The following is a 26,783-nucleotide window of genomic DNA, read 5'->3' on the forward strand; positions in this document are numbered from 1 at the left end:
GTATCTTTTCTCCAAAAACAAGACACTTGACAAACGAAATCCTCCACAACACAAACAACTCCTGGTGCAAGTTTGCAACCCTTAGTCGCAGCACCGCGCCTCAGTTCCTTAGCCCCCCACCGAACCCAAAGAGCGAAAGGGTGATCGGTGGTGCATGAGCAAATAAGTTTTAATACCGTAAGCGCAAATTGCATAGAAAACAAACAAAACTGTGGAACTATGGAGCGGTAGGGCAGCCGAGTGCAATGAGAACGACTCCATTGCTAGTGTCCTTTTCATTGGAAGCTTCTTCATAAAGTGGAAAGAGTAAGCCAATACAAGTGTCTCTGCGCTCCTCAGGAGTAAAGGATCCGTAACGGGAGTGGTTGCGGTTGGTATGTACTTATGCATGCACATATGCATCACATGGAAGAAAACCACTTCTGAGACAACGACACAACGCAGGCCAGTATGAGATTGTGCTCTGCAACAACTGAGGCATGTGAGAGGTACATGAGCAGCAGGAAGAAAAGAGTACGCCCCAGTGGGAACGATCGGAGTGCTAGGAGTCGGATTTGTGGGAAGCGGTGTGTGTTGTGGCAATTTGAACAGGATTTCTGCTGCCACTCACGGAGCTCGTCGAGTGCAAACCGGAAACTGGCCGCGAGTTGAAAAGAGTGAGAGCATTTGGTGCACTTTATTTGCTGTTTATTATCATTATGATTTTAAATAAAATGCAAAACAGTTACACTAAAGTAGCGCTGAATGCAGATTCCAATCCATCCGCCTGGGCCCTGTTTTGCCGGAACAGGCTGTAAGAGTACCCTTGCCAGTCAACCGGAAAACAAGGCAAAAGGTTATAATATTTTGTTATGTTTTCATGGAGTTCAAGTGGTTGATGATGGCTTGCACGTTTTCGTGCAGCAAAGGATCTAAAACGTGCGCATTTGTCTAGAATAGAGTTAGTCTTGTTCGGGATGACAGTATAATGCTGCGATGGGAAAACATATTAGATTAGCTCCCTTAGTCCTATTCAGAGAGGGAGTCGTGTTACAAGTATCTCTTGTATTGAAGTGGTGATTTTGTGGCTGCCAAGCCGAATCTAAACTGAGCCATCCCCGCGAGGCAACTTATTTATGCGTTGATGTTTTCGAAGTTCAAGTGGATGAGAAGCATTCGTGGGCTTCAAATAAAATAATTAGCGACAAGTCCGTACCAATGCATTGCAATGTAAACTGTTAGCTATTGTCTGTTCTGGATGATGCCAAAAGCCATTCAAAACACTAAACGTGGAACGATGAAATTATAAGTTTTAATTTTTAAAGTGGTATAATATTATCGCGCAGAATTGTTTAGCGGTTAATTAACCACAATCAGCCAAAGATCATTCAATTCATGGGGCTTCGCTTTGGTGCGCTTTATGCACAAATGTGGTGCCTACTAGACAGTTATCAAGCAATAGAGGCTATTGCGTGCTCTAATATGTACATGTATAAGTGCGTCGAATGGGGCTTTATAATGTATAGCGTGCGGTTGCCGTTTTTATTGTTTTGGGCCAGCCTTTCAGCCATCAGTGCAGGTACCTGTGCTGTATACGGTTGGCCTGGCCGAGATGCTTCAACTTGACTGCAGTTAATTTATATTCCGCGAAATTAATTTTCCAGTTTCCTAGCGGACGACGACGCGGATAATTTTCGCGATATGGGTTGTTATCAGTCCATGTTGTTATTCACGCATGCTGGATAGCATTTACATTTTTATTGTTTTTAGGATAATGGAGAGAAACATTGGAGTGGGAAAGCTTGTACCAATCGGTCTGCACGCTATAAGTCGCCGCTCATTTGCATGTGTGTGAATCATTAAATACCACCGGTGCTTAAATCTGACTATTCTTATATATATAGCATATATTAGCGTGGTCGCCTAGAATTTCGAGAAAAAAAACCGCTGGAAAATGTGTTACATAAAAAACGTCTCAGATGTATAACAAAGCTATTGAGGCGCTTTCAAGGGTAGACAGTTACGAAACAAAATAACGTAATACGATGCTACTGTCTGGAATTTTAAAGCGTGATCTTTATTAATTAAAAATATTAATTAAATCGTGTAAATAAATACCACTTTTGGTTTGAACCTCATTCTGTTGTTTTATTGCGTTTCACACTGCACTCTTGTAATATTGTTTATGTTATGAAGAAAACATTGTTTCTTTTAAAATTATTGTTAGCAAATTTTCATTATACGTGATAATGATTTCATCGTCTGCAAGATGTAAGTGCTTAACACAACTTCTGAACAATCTCGAAGTGTCTAACAAATATATGTATAGGTTTATTCAAACATGTTTTTAAATCTAAAATTAAAAAATAAGAAAGGTTTCGTATTCTACTAAGACGCTCCAAAAACTTCAGTCATGTTTTTAAATGTGATAAATTTTCCATATGCCGTACGGATTGATCGACTTCGTTTTTGACATTTAGTACAAGGTGTCGATTTCCTGGAAAATCAGGGAATATCAGGGAATTCATTTTTGGATCAGGGAAATCAGGGAATATCAGGGAACTTCGAAATTCAATCAGGGAAATTTTATTCACTCGGAAATATTGTTGAACAACTTCGGAATCAAAATAATTTTCGTGTAAAATATACGCAGATTGATCGGTTGAATTTAAACTGGTCACATATGTGGTGGCGATTTGATTATCTTTCAGTTTGTAGTAGATTTTTTTGTTTTGCACCGTACAATTGTCAGACTGTATTACCTACGAATGGCCGAAACACAAATGGCCGAATCACGAATGGCCGAAACACAAATGGCCGAAATAACGAATGGCATAATTTACCAAATGGCCGAATCACGAATGGCCGAATCACAAAAGGCCGAATCACGAATGGTCGAATCGCAAATGGCCGAAACACGAATGGCCGAATGTCATATTCGACCGAAAATATTCATAGTCTTCAACCTGCACAAACGTTGGGTACATGCTGTCCTTACTCGCTGCCGGTCGTTCGGACTTAACTAAGGGATAATCCCTAATAGACAGTAAACCTAGGAAAATGCATGCACCTAAATAGTAGTGGTTTCTGTGGCCCTTCCGACGGCGGGTCACCGGCGCACACTCGCGGCCTACGGCCGTCTCGCCCTGAATCATCTAGGAAACATTTGCTACTAACACGGTAAATACGTCTCCCACCTTATAATGAAGATGTATTTATAATCAAGAAATATGAGGTAAAAACCAGTATAAAAATTATCTTTCGTAGATAAATGCTTATATTATAATTGTAATCTTATTCTTACTGTCATGGATTTTCATAAAGAAGTAAATGCAGTAAACTACAAGTTTATTACCCTATTACTAAAGCGGCCGAAACATTTCATTCAATATCGCGCCGTGTCCATCTTTGTTGACCGCACATAGCAAAGCCAACAGTTGTGTCTATTGTTGTTGAACACGGTTTGCTTTCCGCACGGTAGTTGGTAGTTGTCCCGTGAAAAATTAGTGCATCCGGCGATTCATCCGATATTGCTGGTTTCAACAACGAAGAAAGTGCACTTGTCGTTAAAATTGTGTTGTCGCAGAGAGGAAAACCGATGCTTTCCATTGATGGGTACTATTCAAAAAAAAACAAGCAGAAGCGGAAAGCTTCTTATGCTTTTTCATTTCACACAAAATATAATAAAACAATTAAATATACGCGAACTAAAACAACATTACTCGACCAATACAGACATATTCATGGCGGTAAAACGGCTGCAGGTTTGTTGATAAAGCACTTTTATTTGATGTTTTTATAATGTAATAAAAATTCTAGGCCTTGTCTTTTCTGCCGCAAAATCGGATGCAGGAGGCGTACGACGCGATGGAAGGAACGATGCCTGAAGATTTGGAGAATTTCCTTACATATTTTCGGAATACTTACATAAGTGGGAGGAACCGGAACAACAGGCCATTGTTTCACCCCACTCTGTGGTCAAATTTTAAGCCTGTCATTGACAAGCTACCGCGGACCACAAACAGCTTGGAAGCATGGACGATGGACGACCATTGTTGGTTCCCATCACCTGTCAATGACCAGGATCAGGGGAACATCCTTAGAATTTTTCAGGGGGATTTTCCGAATTCGCGCCGAGAAATAGATGAAAAAATCTACTCGAAATGTGTTAATGCTCACAAAATGAGTAGCAAAAATTTTGTTGACGCAGTTGCGCTTTTATTAAGCGCTAAACAGCGTTCGTAAAGCATGTTTTGTTTGTTCAATAGTAGTAGTTTGTTTTTTGTTTGATTAAAGTTATTTGTTAACTAATTGCCAATTCATGGTTTTTTATTGAGTAGTTATGTAGGCATTCCGAAAAATTTCGGCCTTTCGTGATTCGGCCATTCGTGATTCGGCCTTTCGTGATTCGGCCTTTCGTGATTCGGCCATTCGTGATTCGGCCTTTCGTGATTCGGCCTTTCGTGATTCGGCCATTTGGATTTCGGCCATTCGTGATTCGGCCATTTGTGTTTCGGCCATTCGGTACCAGCCCGTCAGACTTCTCTCGCTGTAGTGCTCGAAATCGGCAATGGCTTCACGCACTTTATGGTACCAACATCAAGAGCACAAAGTTGGATTCAGACTGTCATTTACACGCGATCTACAGCGTTTTTACCAACACCAAGCATTGATTGCAGAATTGTACGCTTAGAAGCCAAGCACCCTTTGATCATCTTCCTTCAGCGTCAATGATTCACGTCCGTTAAGGATTACCGGGAGCATTAACGTTCTGTTGAATTTGCGTTTATGCGAGTTGACAACCTTCGGGACTTCAGCTGGTTACGTAATATATAGAAAGCTCGATTCGCGGCTGCATTGCGTCGTTTTACTTCGCGGCCTACATCGTTGCCATATGTTACGAGCGTACCAAAGTTTGTGCATCTCTACTATTTCATATCGGCCCACATCCAGCTCTACTTCGGCACCAGCACTAGTTGGACACCCACGATCTCTGCCAACAATTGTGTACTTCGATTTGGCAGTGTTAATGGTAAGTCTCAATCTTGCCACTTCCAATTTAAAAGGCCTAAAGGCGTCTTCCACTGGAATACGGTTGACACGACACGACTATCGACGACATCCGCTTTCGTGATGATTCCATTCCTTTCCGCGTATTGCATCTTCCAAGGCAATGTTGACTAGCAGGTTACTGAGTGCATCCGCTTGCTTCAGTCTATCCAACATCATGAAAACTGAATTGAGCAGTGTAATGCCTCGATAGTTTTTACACTGGAGACGATGTCCTCTTTCAAAAATAGCGCACATGAGGTCAGTCAACCACTCGTCCGGCATTTGCTCTTTTGCCCAGATTCTGACAATGATCCGGTATATTGCTTCGCACAGCAGCTTGCTCCCCGCTTTTAAAAGTTTAGCCGTTATACCGTCCTTCTTAGCTGGTTTACCGTTCTTTACCTCGCTAATTGCCTTTTTAGTGTTAGCCATCACTCACAATTCATAGCCTGTTCATACCGTTCTTCGTGTTTACCTTTTCCATTCTTCCATTCCATTCTGAAAGTGCTCCTTCCACCTGGTTGCTAGCTGTTTTGTTAGTACGCAGGTTGCCAGCACCATCATTGTATATCACAGGCATGGCAATTCCTCACCGTTTTGTTGATATTCCGTGTGTCGTTGCTAACGAATCTCTCTTGTGTTGTGGGTCGTTGAGCACGTGGTTCTCGTATTCACATTATTTTAGACAGTGGGTTCTTTTTCCCACAGTCTCTTTACATTTTTCTCTGTTCTGACGTGATCCGCAGTGAGCATGTGACTCTTGGCCTGGTTCTTCTCATCTGTCATTTTTTGACATTCAACATCAAACAAGCTGTTACACTGTCTTCAACACGTTGTGCCTATCACTTCCCTTGTAGTTGTTGGTGCCATGGAGAATCCTCCACAGCCCATTTATATCTTATTCTCTTTCCTTCTACGATTCTACGAAGCTTTCTGGTGTATTCCACCGCAACGTCTGACTTCCACCGCTGGATGTTGAAACACAATGCCCTCTCCGTGCGAGCCGATTTCGATAACTTTACGCGCGGATCTTACGACGAGATAGTGGTCAAAGTCGATAAGAAAAGACCGTACATCGATGACTTCCAAAAAGTGTCGATCGTTAAACAGGACATGATCGATCTGGGAGCTAGAGAATTTTCAAGTCGTGCGCATCCCATAAATCCTTTCGAACCTGTCATAGGATTCGTCCCTAGTATCATTTGAAGTCTGCTGGTCTATCCTAAGCTCACAGAAATTGAGAAAATTGAGAAAATTTAAGCATGCACAAAAATCCGTAGATCTGATATCGCTGCCAAGCAGTGCCTGTAGCTCGCGATCCATACGCCTCCGCCACTCGCTGCTTTCAATTTGTACTCTGCCAAATATCTTCCGCAGCACCTTCTGCACGAACACGGCAAGGCCGCGTATGTCCTCCGTGAGCAGCGTCACAGCTTCAAGTCCATAAAGAACTACCGGTCCCAAAATGGTTTTGTACGTTGTCAGTTTCGTACAGCGGCGTATACTATATACGCTATACGTATACGCTTCTTGATCGTAGCGTTTTGCGAAGAGCAAAGTAGGTCTGATTTCCCGCTTGAATGCAGCGCTAGATTTCCTTATTAGTGTTATTGTCCGCGGTCACCAGCGATCCCAAATACACGAATTCATCTACCACTTCCAGTTCGTCACTGTCCACGGTTACCGTGGGCGAGTTTGTTTCCTTTGAGCCTCTTCCTGTCATGTATTTGTTTTTCGACACATTTATTTTTAACCCAATCCTCCTAGACTCCGCTTTTAATCTGGCGTAGATTACCTCCGCTGTCGCAAAGCTCCTGGCTATGATATCAAACTCATCTAGCCTAGCATTTGGCTACCATTGGCCGCACTTCGGATCACCCCCTCGAGAGTGATGTTGAACAGCATGCAGGATAAGCCGTCACATTGTTTCAAAACCCTCGCCGCGTCTAAAATTGACTCAACCCAATGTATTTATTTATTTATTTGACTGATGTTAGGCTCTGCCCATTATCGATATTTAAAAAAAATGTAGTTCTGATCGGTCGTTTCAGTTTATTCGGAAAACCGTGTTCGTGCATTACACCTGCTATAGCTGGTCTCAACCAACTGTATCGTATGCTGCTTTGTGATCAATAATGGTGTGAAGTATGGACGTGCATGGAAGCATGGACGTTACAACCAGGGTTGTCACATGTGCATGTGCGGATTATTCTGCGTTTAACAGATATTTGAAAGAAATCGCCCATATAGAATCTGTATGCATAGAATTCAGATTTTCGCCAATTACACAGTTTAAACAGATTTTTGAGCTTTTACAAGAGAGTGAAAGAGGTGGAAATAGTCAGAAAAATGACTCTCCGGCTCTTGCACCCTCATTGTTTTGCATTGGACAGATTTTTGCACAGATATTTTTCCTCGCTGTACAAATGGCCAGACTTTTCCAACAAAAACACAGAATTATATGTGGCATTCCTGCTCCCGATATTTCTGCAAGATCTGAAGGCCGCCTGATAATTCTCAACGAAACCTACACCAGCATCATACCTCGAAACCAACTAAGTGGCCTTCTAGAATGCAACGATATTTAAATTCAAACGTTGACTGCGTTATCTGTAGGATTTTATATTTTGCCGATAATTTTTTTTTAACTTTAGGAAGGCTAATCAGTGACAGTCATTGAATCCTCAAGTAGCGTAAAATCTCTGTTTACATTTTGCATTAATGAATTTTTTTCATCTCGATAACCGAATCTCGAGTCTGAACTGTAGTTTTAGTCGTTGGAGTCGATGCATAGGTGATTTTTCATAAAATTGGCGTAAAAATATTAAATCTTTGTGATTTTCTCGAGCCGATTGAATGCATCTGTAGCACGTTTGTAAGTTTTAGCTTGGCTATGCTTCTTTGCTTGAAGAAACTGATTCAAGTTCAAAGAAATTTGAGAAATTTTAGCTTAACGTTTAGCCTTTTCTGATTGCGTCTAAATACTGTACTGGAAAAAAGTGAGACACATTGATTTGTTTGTTATTTTTAGCGTTTGAGCGTTTGAGTAAAAATTGCTGAAATTGTAACTGAAGCTTAGAGTATGATGTTTACATTGGCAGAATTTTATCACAATCTATTAAGTGTCGGGTAATTTTTCAAATAGACCTATGTGACAATGAGAGATACAAGAGCAGATTCGCCAAAACGGCCTCGGGTAGTGAAGGCATTCAAGGAGACCCAGACGACTCTGCGGCAGTTAGGCAGCGCCAGAAAACCGAAGTTAGCTGGCCTGATGAAGGTCAGGAGGTATCGAATCTGTTCAACTATTGGCCGAAATTTTCGGTTCGCGTTGCAGCGAAAAAGGCAGATGTTTCCGACTGGTTTGTCCAAAACACGATGAAATGTGCCGGCCTTCACGTCTTCGCGGTCCGGAAGGCACCGAACCGAAACAACAAACAAAACGTAGTGACCAAAATCAGCACCAGGAAATTATACTGAGACAGGCTGACGAAATCGAGGTGTTTCATGATGGTCGACGAGACTTAACGCCCCCATACAAGTACAAACGTGTTGGCCGAAAATGTTGGTGAATTCATGTTCGGCAAGCACCCTCGGCTGTGTGTGAGCGCCACGAACCAAACCGACAAAAGGAGATGTTGGGCTCGGCGATCGACCTGAATGGCCCGCTAACGTTGTGTCCACTTGAACCCAACACGTATTGTCGTGTATGTGGGTAGATTTTTATAGGGATCTTATACGCGGTTCGATATACGCGCAGACATAACGGAATTCGAATAATTATTTGAATAAAAATGATTTTTACGGAGGAACACTTGTAAGCGCGAACGCGGTTTTTTATTTCTAGAAAGAACTGACAGTTTACACTGGAAAAATTATGACGTTTGGATTGCATACATAACATTTCCTCCCTCCTTTGAGAAAGAAATCCGATCCTCACGACTACGGTGAATATCTAAGAGGGGGACGACGTGGTCTGTCTGAGCGACGTAAAATGAACGGTAAACTTTCCTGATGCTGCTCTGGACTGCTACGAGGAGTCAGGAATCGGGCATCTGGTGAGCTTGTAGAAACGGACGAACGTTCCAACGAAGTACTGCAAGGTGCATTGCATCGCTGATCCGGTGACGTCATTGTATCTCCATAAAAACGTACTCGTCGTTTTGCCACACCTGTTGTACCATTATCACTGATTGTACAGCCGTCAAACCTTCGCATTTGATTTACATGACGTTTCAGACGTTTCCCATTGTAAACCACCTCGTAGTGCAAGTCTCCTAAACGGGCAGCTACTATTCCCGAAATCCATTTGTCCATTCGGGGGTTTCCGGAAAGAACATAGACGTGTTGCCCTAATTCGAATGACCGGAACGAAGGATCGAAGGCTGCTTGTTGTTTTTCGGAAATCTTAGTGTTAAGATTCTGCGGTCTAACCAGATCAAGTCGTGTTCGAACATTCCGACCAAGGAATAGTTTTGCCGGTGACTCTCCAGTTTCGGCATGAGGTGCTCTTCGGTACTGTTGCAGAAATTTATTGATGTTTGTTTGCAATGTGTTGTTTGTCGTATTCATCGCCTTCAGTGCGTTTTTAATTGTTTGCACATACCGTTCAGCTTGCCCGTTAGTAGCTGGATGGTATGGAGCCGAAAGTTTGTGAAACTTCACCCCGTTCGCCTGTAGGAAAGAATCAAACTCTGCAGCAGTAAACTGCGGCCCGTTATCGGACACCAGTGTGATAGGGGCACCGTATGCAGTGAATACATCATCCAGTATCTTGATCGTGGCGGCTGTCGTCGTAGAATGGGTGATTTTTACTTCGAACCATTTGCTGTATGCATCAACAATTATCAGCAGCATTGCTCCCGCTACCGGGCCAGCGTAATCCACATGAATACGCTCCCATGGACCCTTTGGATACTCCCAGTGGTGGTTACTGAATTTTGCAGGGGCAGGTGCGTGACGTGCGCATTCTGTACATGATCTTACCATACACTCGATGTCTGAATCGATTCCAGGCCAGTAAACGAATGAACGTGCTAATCCTTTCATTTTCACCACTCCGATGTGCGCTGCGTGTAGGTCATTCAAAATGGGTTGACGAAGAGTGGGTGGTATTACTACGCGATGCTCGAAAAGCAAGCAGTTGGCAACAACAGTGTATTTTGCTTCTGGTGCCTTATATCCTAGTTGAGCTAGATTACGGCCCAGTACGAGTTCTTGTATGATTTTTCCGAGGTGTAAGTCCTTACGAGTTTCTCGTGCTATGTGTTCAGCGCGCACTGGTAGCTGCTGTATTTGATGAAGAGCGAATAGTCCGAAATCATCCTCGCTATTTCCTCCCTCGCGCAGCAGCAGGCTATCGATATCGGAATGCTCCAATTTGCCTGGAATTCGTGAACAGTAATCAGCATTTGTATTCAGGTTAGTTGGCTTATAAACTATGTCAAAATTGAAATGGGCCAAATAATCAGCGTAGTTTGCCATACGGCTGATGCAAAGTGTAGGTAAAGATTTTTCCGGGTGAAAAATCTGTGTAAGAGGTTTATGATCAGTAATGAGCGTAAACTTTCGAGCGTAAAGGTAGTGGAAAAACTTTTTCACCGCCCACACGATGGCAAGTGCCTCCTTGTCTATCTGCGGGTGTCGTTGTTCTGTCTTGGACATAGCACAGCTAGCATAGGCTATTGGCCGTTCTATTCGCCTGTTCAACAGCATTTCCGATTGACGTTCTGAGGGTTTACACAATCATTGCAGATAGCGCCTGCATGAATTCGTCATTGGCTTGGGCCATTTTCGACCGATTATAACCTCACTTTCGTACGACTGGTTTATTAATGTTATCCCGCTTCTGACACCAAATTTGTCGTGTATGTGGCTAGATTTTTATAGGGATCTTATACGCGGTTCGATATACGCGCAGACATAACGGAATTCGAATAATTATTTGAATAAAAATAATTTTTACGGAGGAACATTTGTAAGCGCGAACGCGGTTTTTTATTTCTAGAAAGAACTGACAGTTTACACTGGAAAAATTATGACGGTTGGATTGCATACATAACACGTATCACGTATATCCCAACGTACGTCTTTACACACCAAGCAGTTCCCGGGGCATGAATTTTACGTTGTCACATCACAGTTGGTCGGTCTTGAGGAGGTAAGAAAGAAGAAAGTAGACGAATTCACAAAAAGATTATTGGTTTGGTAGGCCATCTGTGGGTGCGGCAAGATTGGCCAGCAGTAGTTTATCACGGGTACGGACGAATGCCTCCAGAAGCGCCTGGTGCCCTTCCTGCGGTCAAAATGCCGCTGAGCTACATTTATTCATTTGATTTTAAAAGAAAGATATGTTCTAAAAGTTTTTCTCCAAAAACAGGGCATATTATCCTCGTTTTCTCGATATGAAGAGATGTAAAAGTCCGTATCTCCGGATTCCGCTAGGATAAAATTGATTTTTTACCAAAACTATTTGCGTGGGAAATCCGATGGCAGGGTACTGGTTTACGGCACATAATTGTTTCTTGATGTTTTAGTCAGATAAACAGCTTTTTCCCAATTATTTCGATGTAAATGTGAATATCTGGGTTCCATGGGAGTAGATTTAAACGTTTTTCACCAAAAGTTAGATATTTTTATATGCATTCCAATACTTTGATGCGTGTTTACAACATCTGTTTGTTGCTTGTAGTTTTGACCAAATCTAGATCATGCTACCCTAATTTACGCAACATTAACTGAGCAAATTGACACTCAAAAGGATCTGCACGTTACATTACGTGAAAATATACGTGATACTCACCCATCACACTTTTCATGCAACGCTATGACTATTCGCTATGACGGAGCTGTTGTTATTTTTCTGGTTTTTGTATGAGAAAAAGAGGAAGAGAAATATTTTTGCTTTTGTTTTCACCCACAGTTTGGCATGGGATTTCATGTAGGAGCGAACAGGCCTACAGAAAGTTATGTGATTTTCAGTTAATTGTTATTGAAAAAAATAATAATATCCATCTGATTTTCACGTAAACGCATTGAACTACCTGTGAACTACGAACTACTTTGAATTCACGTAAATGGTACCGGAAAAGTTAGATGGAAAATATTACATAACTTTTTCTGTAATTTCGACGTGAAAATTATTTTGAGGGTAAGCAAGAATAACACAATTGTAATCCCAACAAAAATATATCTTTTGATATCTAAAATTTAAATGTAACCTAGCGGCATTTGGAGATGTTGAGATAAAGGACATTTTCTCAAAAAACAAAATTAGGTCTCTACACTGGTTTGGCCAGATAACCAAAACTTTATGAGTGGTATCATGACCAAGGTGGGAGCATTCGGTTACGGAGAGGAGATGCATTAAAGCAGTTATGGCCAAACTGTGGCCCGCTGGACGCCTGGGTCCTTCTTGTGTGTCTCACTTTTCCTGTGTATAGTCTTTATTATAAAATATCTTACGTTAGTGGTAGATAAATCTCTGCAGTAGTAGAATTTTAAATTTCAATTTTATATTGAATTTTTTGACGTAGGACTTGCAGATTTTGCGAAAGGGTAAGTGAATCGTTCAAAACAAAATCTAAAAATGCGAGCGTCACGAAAAGTGATTTGATTTTGAGCGCACTTAACTCGGCGATTTCCTGATCGATTACCAATATTTTTGCGCCAATCGATCGGAAAATCTTCTACGCATCGATTCCAATTAAGATTCAGTACTCAAGAAAAGGTCTCTTTCAGTTTCTTCCTTTCAATCTCTCCCTTCAATATTTCCCTCCGACTAAAAGCTTCCCGTCAGATGGTGCAGTAAAAATTGACTGCCTCACGAAACATTTTTACAAAAGGATAGAATAACATATATTTTTAACTCAATAGATTGTAACGATATTTTGCTTACGCGGATTAAAAATTTAGCTTTTGTATCAAAATAAAGGCGAAAAAGACAAAAAAACTATTCGTACTCCATTTACATATTTAGAATACATCGCACATTTTGATGGATTGTTCGCAAAAAAATGCAAACAAAAACGGCAGATTTTCATAATATTTCATGTATATTGATACCCGGTCGCATCATACTGTCCGGGACAAACGCATCGTAACGGCTTAGGCTTCCAGTTAATAGAACTGCACCCTCATTCGTTGGAACATGTTCTTCATTAGTCCCCGCGGTGATATTTTCATTTCGTTCAGTTGAAAGGGTGGATGGAAGCAGGCTGATGGGCACTTGTATGTAAATGTTGCCTTTCTCATCTCGTCGCCGATGAACGCAGTTAATACTTTTACCTTTCATCTCTGAACGGGCATACCTCGAGCAAATGGCACTATGCGTGATGGAAATACGTTTCATAGTTCAACTACAACCGTTGCGAAACAAAAGCCACGCTTCGGAAGAAAGCCTACCGTTCAGCATTGAATGAAACCAAGGCTAGATGAGTTTGAAACACTCCCCCGCCCTGCAACAATTTACAAGAGCATACTTGTTCCGCATCCTCCTAATGAACGCATGCGGATCCGCACTTGAGATATGAGATGATATACTAACGTACGTTTTGTAAAGTTTACTGGGTTTTTTGTTGCTGTACGTATCATTGAACGTTATACAAGAGTGTAGACTCGTGCCAATCTGGTTACCTGCGTCAACGTTGAACCACATGCTGTACAGGACTGCTCTATTACATCAAATTGATCATCTAGAAGAGAGGCTTTGTGCTTTGCAAGCTACCATGTTTAGATTTAGTTATAATATTCTCATACGGTGTATCCGAAATTTGGCAACAAGCTGTACTTCTTTCACCTTTTCCGTTATATCCGCTAGGGTAGTGATTGTATACGATGAAATTATTTTGAGTTTAAGAAGAATAACACTGTAAGTTATGTTTGCTACCATGACAAAAGATCTTCTATGCAAAACTTTAGCTGGTTCGAACGTTATTTAGTGCCTATCGATCAGAAATTGAGCTGCACAATCTATCTTTAGATCTGCCCGCTTTTCTCAAAATTGAAATGGTTATCGAATAATCAGTATAAAAGTTTTACGGATTTCCCCAGAAAACGCACAATGAAATAAATATTCATTTAAATTTATATGTATCGCAAGTTTTCCTGGTTCGATAGTAGTACCTACTTATTTTCTCAATACGGCCAATGCATAATATTCTTCAATGTACGAAAGTTACACTCCAGCAGCGGGTATTTTCTTCAGCTTCAATGCTGTATTTGTACTTTGTGTTGAACTCTCCGATCGAAACAGTGAACTTACGATTTGAATAAAATTTCAATCAGCGCACCGTCATTCTTCACATTTGCTTCCTAAACTAATTTGACAAAACGCGTAAACAGCCTTTTACACAGTGATGAAAGACGATTCTTGGGTGGTAAAGCTATAATAGCCCACACACAAAAAACTGAACGCGATTAATAGTAACCGTCGTCGAGCTGAAAGGATCGTCTCTTAACTCTAACCGAGATGTTCGATCAGCAATAAAATTCCTCCTTCACAACGTTTAATGTACAAAATATAAAACGAGTTAAACTGCTTGTAAACACTTAAAAAGCATGCTGATTTCCCCTCCAACTTCTTATACTGATTGTGCTTATTTTTGACCGAATTTTAAGATTTGAGTTTTTGAGGCAGCTCATTACGAATGTTACTCAAATCAGTGTATAACTTTCTGTTCTATTTACTCGACAATATGACCGTATAAGGGAAAACATTGACAAAACATATTTTTCAATAACATTAACGATCACTGCAAATCTGTATGTGAGAAAACATAGCTGATAACTAAATTCTCTACCCGTCCTGGTGAAACCCATAACAGGTGATTTAGATACCTAAATATTGTCCAAACAGCCAACTTCTCTGTCGATTGGTGACGATATATGGCATGTTGGAATAAAACCGGCAAATAATATTCGCATTTTTATTATCGTCATTTGAATAAAGAGCTAGTAGGTATCGGCAGCCAAGTGTTGAACAAATATGAATTTGTAGCGGTGGGCACTCTGCGACGGAATGTACGGTTTGTCTCAAGAAGCATAAAAGTCGAAAGGTACGTGTAAAAGCGCAGCAAAGGAGAATAGAGGACACCGATGAAACTGCCACCATTGATTTACAATTTGTCGATGTATGCAAATTACGTGTTACTTTTCGATATTTCGTTTTCTTTTCGCCAATTTTTACAAAATATTATGCGTGTGTTGTGCATCTCTGGTTTTATTGGCTAACAAATTGAAAAATCGGTGCGCTGCCTGCCTTCAATTAGTAAATTGCTGCAAACTAAGTAAACTAAGCAGCTATGTTTCTTTGGAATATGCATGGACTTTTAGTGCCTTCTATTTGGCAGAATAGTTTATTTATTACATTTCTCATGAATAAATATATCCTATTAAAATATTTCTTCTACAAAAAGTGAACACAAATATAGAAACATTTTTCGTAATGTATATTTATGCTGATGTTATATCATTGCGTGAGTTCTACTTCATTTGAACACAATAATAATTCATTAAAAATTAAAATAAATTAAATAATTAGGAGACTCTAGCGCGTGTAAAATAAATGTGTACTAAAATGTAAAGAAAATAGTTGGTACACTCTATTGCGAACAGCCGACCATGACCGCTATAGACCTTGAGGCTTGGTTTAGGGGGTCACGTAAGTGCTGGGTTGCTACGACCTCGTCAGTTACAAATTAACCGAAGTTGAACAAACTGCCCTGCAAATTACGAGTAGTTAGTATTTGCAAATACTAGATTTGCTATTTTAAATATGTCGACTAAAAAATAAAAAGGTCAAAATCCAGAAACGGAATGTAGCGCCAGGACTTTTTTTGACGATTATTTTAAAACCTGTAGGAGACCTGTATCAGAAAGAAGACATAGGAGTTCATGCTATCACAAATAGGGGGGGGGCTGTAGCCGCAAGGTTACCGAGTCTGCCTTGACAAGCGAATGGTCGTGGGTTCGAATCTTAGTAGAATCAGGCCATTTGATGTTAAGTGACTTCAGCATGGGTTTATTCTCAGGCCCCTCCACATCCTTCCTACTGCATTCTGCATTTACTAACAATAAAAGCCTCTTGCCAGGGCAAGTTATAAAAGTGGTACTTGCTTGAGGTGCGAATGAAGCCTCTTGTTCAAGGGCAAATTATAGCTTGTTCCGCTTCCTGGTTATAGGAACGAGATTGGTAATGTATAACTAGTAAGGAACACATACATACACACATACACACCCTCACTCTGTGCTGAACTCTGCTTTACCGACCATGAAGCCTTTAGCCGGGACTGGTTGTAAGAATTATACTTGCTCGAGGTGCGAATGAAGCCTCTTGTCCAAGGACAAATTGTAACTAGTCTCCGCACTTCCTGGCTCTAGAGCTAGATTGGTTGAAAAGTAGTAAGAAGCGTAGAGGGAAAAAGGGGTGAAAACTCACCGACACTTTAAGCACGGATAATAAGCAGTTCGCTCACTGTATAGCGATACTGCAATAACAACGAAGTGCGGAACAACACCTGGATAAGATCACAATAGATCAAAATTGTGGTCGTAGTGATAATATCCACACAAAATAAAAAATAAAAAAAATGTTATCACAGATCATGCATACACACAATAACTTATTCAAGGATAAACTTACTCGACAGGTGCATGTTTCCGGGATAATCTCGAGTCTGTTTACCTTGGATTATTAAAGAAACTATATATGCCAGTCTTTGATTTCCTCATACATGAGTAAAAAGTATGCCATCAGCGCCGTCTACTTGCGGTAGGGTTTACTACACTATCATTGCCTAATCATTGTCTTTGTATCGACTTCTCATTTTACACAAGTGTTAGTGATAGATGATATGATCAAATGTGTACCTATGAGATTGCCTTACGACCACCACGACAGGCTAGTACACTCTTGCCGTCAGGAGCCACTTTACTGACCATTGAATCTGCGGAGAGTTGCATATCTAGTTCTTTAATAATGTAAGATATTAATCACGTTGAGATTTGAGACAAGGCGAGAAACTTTCGTGATTGTTGTTCAGAACCGCCTTTGAAAGTGCGGTGCGGTAAGCGGACTTCGAAACGGGTAGTACGACACCTACACTTGAGTGAAAGCATAAGCTATACAAAATGACCCATGGATCGAAGCATACAAAATAAAATGTATGAAGATCAGGTGCTGAAACATTACTATTTTCCATCGGCATTCCTAGATTGACTTCCATTTCGCCTCATTCTGCATCTTTGCCATTGAAATGTTTATCGAAGAACTGCTTCCACCTGTCGACTACCCCTGCCTCGTCACTACACATGTCAGGTTTCGATATGTAGTCCTTCACATTCCCTTAAAACTTGCGCGTGCCATTAGCTTGGAATATTATTTTTACTTGCTTGATTCACAGCCTTTTGGGAAGATCTACTGCAGTGTTAAAATATGATCCGTTGTTGGCCGTCTTTCAAGGAAGCCAGCTTGTTAAATTCCCATAATTTTGAACGGTGATCGCACGATAGTTCTCACAGTCCAACTTATCGCCCTTCTTGTAGATCGGGTAGATAACCTTTTCTGTCCACTCCTCCGGTAGCTGTTCTGTATCCCAAATTCTAACAATCAACCGGATCAAAACGGGACCAGAAAAGCTGGCCACTTGCTTTTCTGGTCCCGTTTTGATAGGCTTCGCTCCGATGCCATCTTTCGCAGCCGATTCCGTCGTCGTCATTGTCCACCTGCACTATGGTCGAAAAAGCAAAAATTCCAGACGAAAATCAAAATCTCGAAAACCATCGACTCGCGGATTTTGTATTCAGTTTTTAGTAGAACAGTCAAGAGGGGCTTGGTCCAGCTCGTCCACTTCTGGCAGCTTAGTTTACGGCGACGTTGACTGCTTAAGTCGCACGAAATTTAACCGAGACTGGCGTCGTTACCGAATAATGCTCACAACGTAACGCTTTGGACGCATCCTAGCTTCACTAGGTCCGAGTCAACGTTAGCGCTTCGATAGGACAAAGTTGTCTGAGAAGGATTGTGGTCAACTGGTTCCTTGCTCGTCGGTAGTTAGCGAAGGTTATTTTTTCCCTCCACCGGTTGTTGGCATTCCCCATCAAAGGCCTCTCGGATGGCATAGCGTATTCTGCCCCAACCGTCTTTCAGGGTGAAGCATCTAACTTCTCTGAAGAAAGCAGTGCATCATTCAATATTTGACAGCTTACGGGTTATCTAGCTTCCCTATGCTCAGACAAGGAGGACGGCTTTAACGTGTCTGGTGTACGATTGACAATTTTGAGCGCAAATATACTGTTACTAGAAGATGGTCAGAGTCAATATCCGCATCCCGTAGGGAACGTATGAACGTGATGTTGGCGAAGAACCGGCCGTCTGTGAGAACGTGGTCCATCTGGATCATTGATCAAGTGATCTAGTGGTTTTGTAGGTATTTTTGCGTGGAAAGAAGGTACTTCGGATCACCACACCAGGCCGCGAAAAGCAGCGAAGTTTATGCCTACATCGTTGGCCGCTATCCTTAGTGTCGATGTGCAGGATTTGAGACCCGATCGCAGGTCTATACATTTATTCCCTACCGACCTGAGCGTTTATACCCCCAATAACGATGTTGTCGTACGTTGCCACCAGCCACGCGTAGAACCCTTTCTTCTCATCGTCGAATCTACTTAGGTACGGACATAGCACGTTTGTGATGATTTAATTGAAGTAACGGCCCTTTAACTTCTGTACACACATCCTCTCGTTGATCATCTTCCAATTTACATACAATCTTGCCGTGCAAGGGTCAATCCCGGTGTATTGGTTAGCATTTACGCCTCTCACGTCGAGGACCCGGGTTCAAATTCCAACCCCACAGAAACCACGAATGGTCCAAGCCAAGAAAAAACATTTTGCAGTCTGCCCTACACTAGAAAGTCCGTCCGCGGATATTCTAAGGCTTCTTCCCTTTAGTCGTAGAGCTATGATGCCGAGTTTGCGAAGTCAGCACCCACGAAGTTCACCGATATGCGATTCCAAGTTGCCTACCAGCCTCCCTGTGTGCCTCGAGGTACGACGCTGGTCTTACAAGCAAGTCGTGGTATGTTCGAATCTCGGCTGGGAAAGGCTGTTAGAACCAATGGAACCGTAGCACTAGCTTCGCAATAGGTCTGTACTTTAACAGTTGGCTGCGAAGTGTGTCGTATAAAAACTAAAAGGTCAAGTTTCGATAACGGAATGGAGCACCTAGGTTTTACTCTATTTTGCCGGTCCAAGTACGAGTTTCCATTCGTAGTCCTTGTATGTTTCATCGCCTAGACCGATTCCGAATATTCCGATCCGTGTTTGCTTGAATATTTGAAGTAATCATTGTTTAGGTTGGTTGCCTTATTAAGGCCACGGTACCGAGTCTCTTGATGGGGCTGCCATCTTAGCTTAGCTTTAGTAGTGAAATATCACGCTTCTTAATTTAGCCGCCAGCTGCAGATCAGACGCTCTCGTAAGCCGCTCCTAACCTGGAGTACAAGCGCTCACTAGGTTGAGAAATGTAGAACCGTCAAGAGCTGCTTTTGATATGGAGACATGGCTGGCAAGACTGCTCCTCGTGCTGACTCTCAGCATTCACATGACTGCCTCCTTTCCGTCCATATACGACCTCAGTTTCCACCGGTTTTATTTACTCGATCTCCACCAAGATTGTTCGTATTCTGGTTGATACCACGAGGAGGTAGGGATCGGAGTTGCTGGATAAGAGACTAAGTATCACTGTGGACATCGATGGAACATATTATCCAGTCGTTCAATCATACTCAATCTCCTCGAATTATACTAGCAATATCGTAATGAATGTCGGAGAATTGTCATTTCTTTATGTTTTAATTTCTTTACCTTATTAAGAATTCACAAAAAAAATTAAATTAGCTATTAATTCTTCTTATCTTGTATTTTCATTGCAGAACCCGAACGAGTCATTGAGCACGGAAAATTTGGTAAGTAAATCACTATAACATTTGTGAGAACTCGATTGCTATCGACTTTTTCTGATCGACGGTATAAAGTAATCCAATTTGGATCCTTTAATCTATATAATTTTTATGTTGCAAAACCATAAAAACATCGTTGCTAACAATAGTGAAACAAATGTTTACCTTATAGTAGGTCAGTACAAAGTTTCATACCCCACATATAACGTAACCAGTGTCCAAGCTTTATTGAATAGCGAACGAAATCTCACATAAGCATAGTTCGATGTTCTAGTAAATGACCTGCCATCATGCTTTATCTCGATATTTCTCGATGCAGGTCCAGCATCCGAAAGCAAAAGAGTGGTTGATTGCAGCAGCTAACGCAAACTACCAGGATCTGGCCAAACTCTCAATCGATTATCCGAATTTGGTCAAGTTACAGGTAAGTTCGCTTTTTTTGATAGATCAATTTATCCTATGAACAAACTCTCTAGACACGCAGCACAGCGGGTGTAAGAGTTGAAACAAGCCTGTTCTAGTAAGAATATTGTTAAATTTTCAACGTTATGTAGCAGTAAGTTCTTCTAGTCACAAGTTGATTTTGGTAATTTTCCAATTCTTGTTAAGACTAGCTATATTTATTTTTACAGTTGTTAATAATTACGTATTATTATATCCCAATGTGATGCGTCTTTTCCGGGCTTTCGCCACCACGTGGCGCGTCGTGTAGCGTTCATAAGGTACCTAGTTCCTTTTAATAACGATGTCCAACCTAGTTTATTGGTCAGCTTTGGATGTGAATGATATTAAAATTATTGGAAGTGGTGTAATAATTAAAACTGTTCATTCATTAAGCTAGCCCGTTTTAGGCGCTCGATGATTGTCTAGAGAGAGTGAATGAGTCGGCCGCATGACCAACGTTTTAGCAATATACACATCTACTTTTAAATTTATTCGTTTGTTTTTCATAATATATGTGGCTGAATTTCATTCATAAATTTAACTTTCGGTTTATTGTTTTATTGTTATTGCCTATCGATTTTGAAAGGCATAAACGAGAACCGTTCATCCCCTTTCATTCGTACTCTCGCGCTCCCATCGCAAACGAGGCCAAACGCTGAAATCAATTTTGGGAGCTCCAAAGTCCGAACAACTCCGGAACCCCGGATGCAGATAATTTACTCATCCCATAACAGTGGCGCTCTGCAGAGCCCCAATCTTCGCTTCCACAACGGGCTGTTAAGTGTGCAAGTGCAATTGACGTCCGTTTCCCCCAGCATGTTTGTCTGTATAATTCCGTTCGAATTTAGTAGGAACACGTTTGTTCATTTGCTGACGATCGAATGTCCCATTACTCGAACAATAATTCACAATTTTCAGCCATAAATCGTTCGACTCAATTAAACTACGTTTTTCATTAACACGTGTACAATTGAACGTGTCTAGTTAGCCAACTCGTAAATTGTGCCGTCGCATCTGGAAACTGCACGATTCACTTTGACGTTTTTCAATTTCAATCCATTGGCAGCGATAGTATACAGTTAATTTTCATTTCAACAAATTCCACCAACTGTTGTACATTGGTTTCCATGGAATAGGCAATCTTTTGGCATGACTTTGTTACAAATTCTTTCAGACTTATCCTGGAAATCCTTACGTTGTGCGCTTGATTGATAAATTATTTTTATTCTTCTTCACAAGTTGACGTTTCTGGGGAAAGAGGATAGTAGAGCAATAGGATTATTACAACAGGTGCATTAAACGTTTAAATTCGGTTGACTTAATATGGTGGTTGTCGTTTTACACTTTAAATAAGTGTATGTATATAAATAATAAATAATGTTGGGGTATCAAAACATTCATAACGGAATAATGAAACAAAAAACGGATTTGATGTTTTTGCTAAACGAATTTCAAATTAAAATACCAAAATTGCTTCTTAAATCGGCGCCATCTCCCGCGTCATGTGTGTCAATACTGAGCCAATCTCAATATAAAAAATTAAAGCAATTACGCTCGTAAATTGAGAGGCGAAATTCTCTTGACAGCTAGCAGCCAGCCGCTGACGACCGGTGACATCCTCGGCGACGGCCACGATGAATGACTGGTAGCTCTTCTTTTGTCTCTTAGTGGTTTAGGTGACTAACTTGTGCGCCATTCCGCGTGATACCGCGCCGCCTCGTTCCTGTTGGGTGGCATCGGCAGCAGCCGAACTGAGATTAGCACTGCCACCATCAATTGATGACATCTTTCACCACGGGACCCCGACCATGTACTGTCAGAAGCGAAGCACCGGCAGCACCAAAATGACGACAGACTGCCATCGATGGCCATTATTTTGATGGGTTGGAACGACAGTCAGCCCGCTTGAGACCCTTGGCTGACGATGGAGACGACGTCAACGGCTACGACATCGATGGTGATGGCAAAACAAACAAAAGCCCATTGAAAACGGAAATTTATTCTCATCGCACATAATTTCGATCCGAGGCCGAAAAATTTATATCGAAAGGATGCATAAAATTTTGAGAATGCTTCCAGCCACAACCTCCGTCGCTGTCGGTCGGTCGGTCTTCGGATGCTTTAACCAAACTACGACGGCAATCATCATCTTTTGCCTGGTGGGACATCAATAATCGCCGCTCAACCCATTCTTGACACGTCGTGGATGAATCAGTTTTCATCCAATGGACTGGAGCCTATTAAATGATTTCTAAACCAAAATTTGCCAGAAGAGTTTTTAGTGTGCATTGTAATAATTGATTTGTTACAAAAACTTGCTTTATATTTGGAATCGTAACTGCTCCTGAAGATCAAATCTCGCAAGCAAATATTGGGCTAGTACGAATTCAAGATCAATGTTGTAAGTGTCATCGTTCGATTAAATCCGGAGTGATTTGCGATTAGGGTGCAACTAGCAAAATGTATACAATGAGGAATATCATTGTGATAATTTACATTTTCAAGTCGTAATTTAAATAAAAGTGAGAAAAATCGAGTTTAAAGACATAAATTGGTGTAGAATAAAGCAGTCATATAGTTTCCCAACTATACTGCATTAAATATGTGCATTCATGCTCAAAATCCAAGTTTTATAGTTGTACCCCTTAAAATGAGCCTCAAAGCATTTTGACAATGAGATTCGCCTGGCGCTGTTTCGCCTTGTTTTGATTTTTCATGAAGCTTTGCCTATTTACACGCACCTGTGTTTTGAAAACAACGTAGTTTCGCTCTTTACTATCGCCTGTTTACAAAACAATTTGCAAATGAGCCTGTTACTTCATAACAAAGCAAAGGGCTAAACTGCAAATTGTCTTTTGTTTTTGTTAAGCACTTATATCGCCCATCACTAAAAACTTTTTTTTTAATAATTCTATCGATTTCTACAGAAGAAAGGAATCGTGCCATGGATATTAACAATCTTTTTAAGTCTGATGGACTAATGAAACGATTTGTTTACATTTTGCTAGTTACGCCATAATCGCGAATCACCCCGGAAATGTTTATCAGTTTTGACTAGATCTAGCTAAAATTATGTTGGTTTAGTACGAAATAATGTTAATATTACAAAATACCAACCTAAATCTTTTGCTAATATTTTGGATCTTCGCGCCAAGCTTGTACTCTGGTTACTATAAGCCAACTATTGCTTTCGTCATCCGAAATGGAAAACTGTTCACTGCAGTGCAGTGGTATAATTGGCAGCCAATAGAAATGTACAAGAAAACGTTCATGCGGTTTCCATATCGTAAATTAGATTCGTGTCAAAATTTCTGCTCTCAACAAAATTATCACCACGTGCCCATCATCTGGTAGAGGACAATCCCGCTAGCCAGCAAGCAGCAAGAATGAGAACAAAGAACAGATATTAGAATACCTTACGAACGGAACCAGAGGGGATGTGGGACACAATCTCATAATTTAAAACCCGCTACCTAAACTAATGGTAGAAGTGAAAGCTATTTTGAATGTTTGGCTTTCGAAAAGATATTCAAGCAATCCACTGAAAAGAGAACATTTATCGGTGTAGATTCTAATTTGGTTCTTGAAATATATTTTTTCCCGAGATAATTCGACAGAATAACTATTTTTGCTCATACCAAGTATTTTAAAAATTTTCATTTTTTATTTTCCGAATACTTTTACTCATTCATTTGTCTATCCTGAGAATAAGACATAGTTTTGTGCTCATAAGAAGACGGTCTTATTCGAAGAGTTTGCTATTTGGAAGACCATTTACAATTAATACCCTGGGAAACTGAGTCTCATCTCATTTAACAGTGAACGTCAGTGACGCATTATTAGGATCCTAATGAGCGAGAAAGAATCGTGGTAAAGTAAAGGGGAATACTTTTGCTTGTCCCTGCATACGTAAATTTTAGGAAAATGTGACGATGAAAAATTAGTTTTCCGCATTCGGAGTGAAGGGGAAAATCGACACAAACTAAGGAAACCGAGGTAAAATTTTTCGTCGCTACCGTGTAGTAATATTGTTGTTGCCTGAAGATTATTAGTCGCAACATAAAGTTTTACTTGCCGCGCTGGGAAAATTATGTGTATGTGATTAGTGAGTACTTCCCTTAGTGTTTACCAAGAGAAAAAAAAGAATAACGATAACACTTTTTCCGAAAAAGTGTCAAACCAAAGTAAACGATCGATATTTCTTTTGTTATGACTGTTGGCGTCACTTTCACTGCGACATCTTTACCGTTTCTGAACTATGCTTATATGATTTATTAGTTGAATAAATATCTACAATTTGCTGAGCTTTGTACATATGGTATTTCTTATATGGAAAAGCGGATCACAAAGAAATGCTGTATGTTTTATTTATTGCCTGACACTTGACGGCATCGAAGAGTCGCCGCTTCAACGGCTCCAGCTACTGCATGTCGGAAGGCTGTAAAAGAATGCAAACTATTATAGGCTGAAACTTGTTACGACTGATAACTGCAGATCACCATTTTGCTCCAAGAATGCTAACCCGGCAGCGGTCGATCCAGCGGGACTTGTAACATCATCTTTCAGTTGTCCCGGGTGCCGGCCAGTTTCTTTCACCAACTGTCCAGATCCTAACACGGTTTGCGACGCTAGCCGATATGCTAAATCACGAGGTAAGCCCATACGAACTCCGCCATCAGCGAGGGCTTCTATTAGCACGAATATATATGCCGGGCCACTTCCCGAGAGAGCAGTAATAGGATCCATCATATTTTCCGTTACTTCTTCACAGGTTCCTATCGCTTGAAGTAGTGATTGTGTTAGGGAACAATCGTCCGCGGTAGCTGCTTTACCTCGGACATACACTGACGCTCCACTTCGGACCAATGCCGGGGTGTTCGGCATGACTCGAATCACACGAGCTTTTGGTGAAAGAGACTTTGATATCAATTAAAATCATTGTCTCACAATACTTTACACTTTCCTACCTTTTCCAAATCCTGAAGCGTTACGCCCATGGCAATCGAAAGAAACAATTTTCCATCGCTGGCAGGTTTAACATTTTCTAGCACTGTTGGAACGATTGATGGTTTAACGGAAATGAAAACCACTTCGGAGTTCTTCACTACTGGAAGGTTGTCCACAAAAGTTTGCACTCCTGCAGATTTAAACGCTTCAATATTGGCTATATCGGAAGGATGGAAGCTAGCGGTCATGTGTTCGCCCTTAGTAAGACCTTCAAATAATAATGAGAATTAACATCGTAAACATCCGAAATACAATAAACAATCAACTGACCTGCTGCAACGAATCCGTTTGCCATGGCCTGAGCCATTTTACCTCCTCCGAGAAAACCAATCTTCAACAACCTGCTCATATTGGATCGAAACCACTAATCGGATGAGACGTGCTACAAGCGGAATGTAGTACTAGTAGAGTTATCAATTCGACCGAGCAACTTCTTTTACAAATGTACTTTGTTGTTGCTGTGAACTTTGTGACTGAATAACACCTTATAAGTTGTTTTCATTGAATATGATTTTTAGCTCAACAAGATAAGGGTAATGTAGGGTAAAAATACATTGCACTTCAAAATCTATTTTCTCTAAAATATTTTTTTTTATTTCTGACTTCAAAAAATTATTGTACGAACTAGTTCTTATATTTTGCATTGACAGACAAATTTCTGAACTTTTTTACCTCTATCACCTCAATAACATTGAATGAACATCATTCGAACCACAGTATTGAAACATATCATTGACTCACAGCTCTCACACAGCGGCACAGGATTGATAACGCTCAACTGATAAAGTTTAAAATTTTCCGTAAGCTGACTACAATCTACAAGCATAGTGAGAGTATAGTATAGTGAGATTTAATACAACGGGTACAAGCAGAAACTTTGCGTAACTCATCTGGAAATATTTTCCAAAGTTTTTACAAATGCCGCACCTATAAACAACGTTGATCACTAAAAGCTTTTGAATAATATCATCTATGCTCAGAACTGTGCTAGCCAAAGTGCGGCCCTCGGAGGTAATCCGTGCGGCCCTCTTAGGTGGTCCAAACGGTCTCCGGGCTGGTTTGAGGGATGATGGAAAGGTATTATAAGTAGATTAATGACTAAAAGGGACACCCTCCCTGTTTTATCGTGATGTCTATCGTGCATCGCTATGGTGAGTCCTGGAAAATGATGGTTGCCGTCATATATTTTACGTTTTGTTAACAGCAGTAATGGTCAGAAGTCTTTGCGGTCAGCCGTTTTCATGGGAAAATCTGGTTTGGCCCGCATTCAGGCACCACTGGCTTTGACGTTTATAATTTGTATTTATCGACAGGAATTTTGTTTCCAACGATTGAGGTAC

The 26,783-nt window shown here is 40.8% G+C and overlaps 2 protein-coding genes across 2 annotated transcripts in view; one reads left to right on the forward strand and one right to left on the reverse strand.

The window, feature by feature from the left end:
* LOC128736022 (uncharacterized) overlaps positions 1 to 20,513 on the forward strand; it is a 42,530-nt gene extending 22,017 nt beyond the window's left edge. Inside the window, exons 3-5 of the mRNA XM_053830507.1 lie at positions 19,966 to 19,998; positions 20,312 to 20,416; positions 20,469 to 20,513. Coding sequence (XP_053686482.1) covers positions 19,966 to 19,998; positions 20,312 to 20,416; positions 20,469 to 20,513 — 183 coding nt within the window. The remainder of the gene's footprint in view (positions 1 to 19,965; positions 19,999 to 20,311; positions 20,417 to 20,468) is intronic.
* A 4,173-nt stretch (positions 20,514 to 24,686) lies between these two features.
* LOC128733999 (pyrroline-5-carboxylate reductase 1, mitochondrial) lies at positions 24,687 to 25,901 on the reverse strand. The gene is made up of 4 exons (XM_053827949.1): positions 25,714 to 25,901; positions 25,404 to 25,651; positions 24,936 to 25,353; positions 24,687 to 24,874 (listed from the first exon to the last, which is right to left on the reverse strand). The coding sequence occupies exons 1-4, from the start codon at positions 25,790 to 25,792 to the stop codon at positions 24,801 to 24,803; spliced, it is 819 nt and encodes a 272-aa protein (XP_053683924.1). The 5' UTR covers positions 25,793 to 25,901; the 3' UTR covers positions 24,687 to 24,800.
* Between the last annotated feature and the right edge of the window lie 882 nt (positions 25,902 to 26,783).

The sequence above is a fragment of the Sabethes cyaneus genome, chromosome 2 (assembly GCF_943734655.1).
Source record: "Sabethes cyaneus chromosome 2, idSabCyanKW18_F2, whole genome shotgun sequence".
NCBI lineage: Eukaryota > Metazoa > Arthropoda > Insecta > Diptera > Culicidae > Sabethes > Sabethes cyaneus.

Coding starts and splice junctions, on each gene's coding strand:
- LOC128733999 (XM_053827949.1), bottom strand. CDS start 25,792: ATGAGCAGGTTGTTGAAGATTGGTTTTCTCGGAGGAGGTAAAATGGCT. Junction 25,354..25,403: donor CGCTTCAGGATTTGGAAAAG/GTAGGAAAGTGT, acceptor TTGATATCAAAG/TCTCTTTCACCAAAAGCTCG. Junction 24,875..24,935: donor AGCATTCTTGGAGCAAAATG/GTGATCTGCAGT, acceptor ATTCTTTTACAG/CCTTCCGACATGCAGTAGCT.